Below are 3,899 nucleotides of genomic sequence, written 5' to 3'. Positions count from 1 at the left end.
CAGCACAAGCGACGCGCCAGGCCCATTCTCAAACCGCGTCGCACGATCCAGCCAGCGAGCGGCTGCCGCTGGCTCAGAAACTCACCTCCAGGGGTCCGTCTGCTCAGCACCAAAATGCGAAGCGAGCGTCTCAGATTTTCACCGTGCGGATCTGGACTGTGCAGCACTGGCTGCTGGCTCTGTGCTTGGCGTTTGGTCGTTTTTCTTGGATAATATTAATAATCCAACGCACATATCGGAAAGCTGTTTGCATATTTTGGGACTATCTCCTCCTGGAGCGGAGGGGGATGTTTTGCAAATGAGGAGGCAAGTGATGCCGGCAGTGAATTCGGTACCTGCCGAGTGCGATGCCCGCCCTGTACCCAGCTCTGCGGCACAGTTGGGTTTCGCGAATATCTACTGTGTGCCAGGGACCAAGGGGTACAGAATGGACAGGAAAGTGGTCTGTGTTCTCGAGAAGCTCCCAGGCTGGCGAGAGAGAAGGACTGAGGCCGATGGGGTGAGATTACGGATCGGCGATGATGGGGCCCCGCTGCATCCCGCCTGGGCGTGAGGGAAGCTCACAGAGGCCTCCTCGGGGGCGGCTGCCGGTCTGAGCCGACGCCACCGTCTGCGGGCCCTGAGGCTGGCCTTGCGTCTCGCATCCCTCGGCTCGGCTCGTGGAGTAACTTTTTCTGGGTGGGAGAACCCCGTGTGTGCATAGAACTGCGAGGCAGGGGAGGAGGTGTGGGGATTGGGCAGAATAACCAGACAAGACTTTTCAGGTGAAACCTCAAGATCAGAGAAAGTCCAATCTATAGCTGCCTCTGGGGCTCGTGGACTGTGGAGGGCTGAGAGAGAGAGAGCCTCACAGGATGCTAAAAATGTTCTGTGTTTTGATTTGGATGATGACTGGGGGGAGATTGGGGAGAGAGAGAGAGAGAGAGACTTTCAGATTATATTAACAAAACAGAACAAAACCCTAGGCCTGTTACAATAACTGGATTATTCCTTATATTTTTCGATAGCACAAAAATTACTCACCGGTATTTCCCATTTACAAGCGTTTTCATCTGTATGATCTTTTATTTCTCTTAATAAGCCTTAGATTAATTAGAATTTTATGCCAGAAACTCAAACTCAAATGGATTAAATCACTCGCCCCAAATCACCCGCCGGGGAGGAGCAGAGCCAGGATTTGGATTTGTCCTCCTAGCTCTCAGTACAGCTCTATTCCCGTCATTCCAAGCTAGTTTAAAAATCGGGAGCTCTTAAATTTCATAGTCGGTCGCGGTTTGTGCCAAGAAGGCCCAAGGAGCATTTCTTAGCTGTTTCTGACATAAACTCCTTTCTACTCCGTTCAGCCAAGCCTTGATCCACCACGTGCAGGGCACAAACTTGCTCCTGGGGGACGCGGCGGGAGGACCCTGGCCTGCACCGTCCAGCAGCTGAGGGGTTCGTGGGGGAGACAGGTTGGGCACACCCGGTCACGCCGAAGCGGAGCCGAAAACAAATCCTGAAGCAAAAAGGGTGAAGCAAAGGCAGACGAAGCGGCCATGGTTTTCAGTTGGCATCGATCTCACCCCCAATAAACCTGGCCATTCTGAGGACCCGGCTGGGGGGCTGCCAACTAGCAGGCTGCATGGCTTGGCTCCCGAAGAAGCCAGAGCTGAGCACTTCTCCAGGGAACGTCTGTGTTTCTTCTTTCCCACATATTCCCCGGGCCCAGCCTGGGGAGCCGCGGGGAGCCCTGGAGCCTTACGCATCGGCCCCTTCTCTGTCGGCCGTGTGTCAGCCATGGCCACGCTGGCTGAAGCGGTCAGGCTCCGGCTCGAAGATGAATGAACACGCTGAGCTTCCTTGACAGGGGTCAAAGTCTCCTAGATTTCTGCCTGATCAAAGTCCCAAGGAGGCCGACATCTGAGCCTCGAGGGGCAGAAGGCCGACTCACCCAGATCTCTCCCTGGGCTCCAGCGGGTCTGCGAGAAGCAGAGTGAGGTCGACCGGACGAGCCCAGACGTGGTCCTGCTCTGCCTCTCTCCACTGCTGTGGCCAAAGCCTCCGTTTCCTCGTCTGAAAACTGGGCGTGGTGACACCTGCCTCTCAGGACCGCCGTGAGAACAAAACCAGAGCACGAAAGCCAAATGCCTGAAACGCCTCACACGCGGCCCCGTCGTAACTGGCAGCGAATGCTCTGGAGCAGACTCACCCCGTGTCACAGTCACACGCAAACATCCCTCCTTAAGTGGCCCTCTCCGACGATGACTTCGCAATCCTTAAGTGCTAGACTTGTCTTATTTAAGTCCCAGAACAGGATGCCTTTGTCTTCGGAAACCCCAGCGTGACCTGGGAAAGACGCGGTTCGTGGGACGGCATCGGTGAGATGGAGCCACCGCGATGGCCTGAGGCGGGGCCCCAACCAGGTGCTCGTGCTCAGCCTGCCCTGCAGGTTCATGCACAGTTCAAAGGGCCAAGCGGAACCCAGTTCCCCAAAGTAGAACAGCTCGAGAGGCCGCCGTGTGGACCGGGGGCCTGGGAGGAATAGCCAGGGCACAGGAAAGCCTTACAAGGTCAAGGACCTACCATCTTCCCTACACCCTTTCGGACAAATGATAATCGACCCTTCACCAATGGAAAAGCCTCAGGATTCGCCAAACCCCAACCCTCCCACACCCTCGCCACTGGACAAGGTGTCCAGCTGAGCCCGGGACCCTTCGTCCATCCATCCTTGGTGATGTGGAAGGCAGGCGACCTCTCCTGAGCACCATTAAATTGCCATTGTCCTGTTAAGGAAGCAGACGGGTGCAACCCTAGCACTTCGAAGTGAGGGGTTTTATTTCCTGACCCCTCCCACCTCCCCTCAGACCACCTCCAGGCCCCCTGTGTCTCTCTTGGGTCACACAGCCCAAGAGACTCAAGAAACAAGTGTCTAAACTCCCGAGCAGGCCTCTATCATCTTAAGAGAAATAAACTGCGAGTGTCTAGCGCAGAGTCTTAATTATCAGGAGAAAAATGCCAATCCGACCTTTCAGAGAATGTCAGTGCATCTGTCTCCTTTTCTTCCTGGGGCGGGGTGGAGGAGGACACAGTTTCACCTTTGAAAACAGGACTGAATACGACATGAGAAGAACGTTGGACCTGAAATGTGGCAAAATTCCGGAGACGGGAAACTCGCCACGGTGGCGCCTCAGATCACGGGCCACGGGCGGCCGTGCACAGTCCGAAGGCGCCGTTCCTAGCTCGCCGGGGAGAAGCCAGCCCTGGGCTTTCTCCACCAAGACTTACAAATCAGAAAAGGGTCGGGGTTTTGTTTTCCCATGCACCCTGGGACCCACAGGACCGTAACCTGGTGTGGGATGTCTCTGAGGGCTGTCACCTTAGCACAGTGGCGTCCTGGGATCAAGGTGACCTCCCACCCCAGGGGTTTTCGTGTCTGCCACACCCTGGCTCCCTTGCCCGAGGCGTCATGCAAGTTCCCTTCCCTGCACACGCACACACGCCGTTGGCGAGCCGGTGTTCTGCTGGACACGGCTAATCTCTCCATCAGTCCGAGATCGCTGAGATTGTGAAGGCTAATTATACTTTGGGCTCGAGCTGCTCATTGTCCCTGTGGTGCCTTCACGTCTCTGGTTTCACCTTCCTGAGAGACACAATGTTCAGCCACTTCACTTTCGGCCTCCGTTTTCTTGTGTCTAAAATGAGGCAGCTTGACGAGATGAGCTATTTGTGTATCCGCCCAAGGAAAGGCAGCCGGTCGGGGGCAGAGCCGGGACGAGGGATCAGATGCCAGCTCCTCTTCTGTTGGGAAGGTGAGGGGCCAACATGCCTTCCGGAACGATCCTGAACACCATGCTCACTTAACTTTCCTTTCCTTGGAGTCTGCTCCCCTTCCAGAAACCTCTCTGGGTAACTCATCCCGC

The 3,899-nt window shown here is 55.7% G+C and overlaps 1 protein-coding gene across 1 annotated transcript in view; it reads right to left on the bottom strand.

Annotated features, from left to right (window-relative positions):
* Positions 1-1,834: 1,834 nt before the first annotated feature.
* Positions 1,835-3,899, bottom strand: part of RGCC (regulator of cell cycle) — a 19,162-nt gene continuing 17,097 nt past the window's right edge. The window contains exon 3 of the mRNA XM_011369766.2: positions 1,835-1,867. Within this exon, the coding sequence (XP_011368068.1) occupies positions 1,850-1,867 (18 nt within the window). The 3' untranslated portion in view covers positions 1,835-1,849. The remainder of the gene's footprint in view (positions 1,868-3,899) is intronic.

The sequence above is a fragment of the Pteropus vampyrus genome, unplaced genomic scaffold (assembly GCF_000151845.1).
Source record: "Pteropus vampyrus isolate Shadow unplaced genomic scaffold, Pvam_2.0 Scaffold154, whole genome shotgun sequence".
Taxonomy (NCBI): Eukaryota; Metazoa; Chordata; class Mammalia; order Chiroptera; family Pteropodidae; genus Pteropus; species Pteropus vampyrus.
Note: the sequence above shows the minus strand (reverse complement) of the source record. Positions and strands in the feature narration are given on the sequence as shown.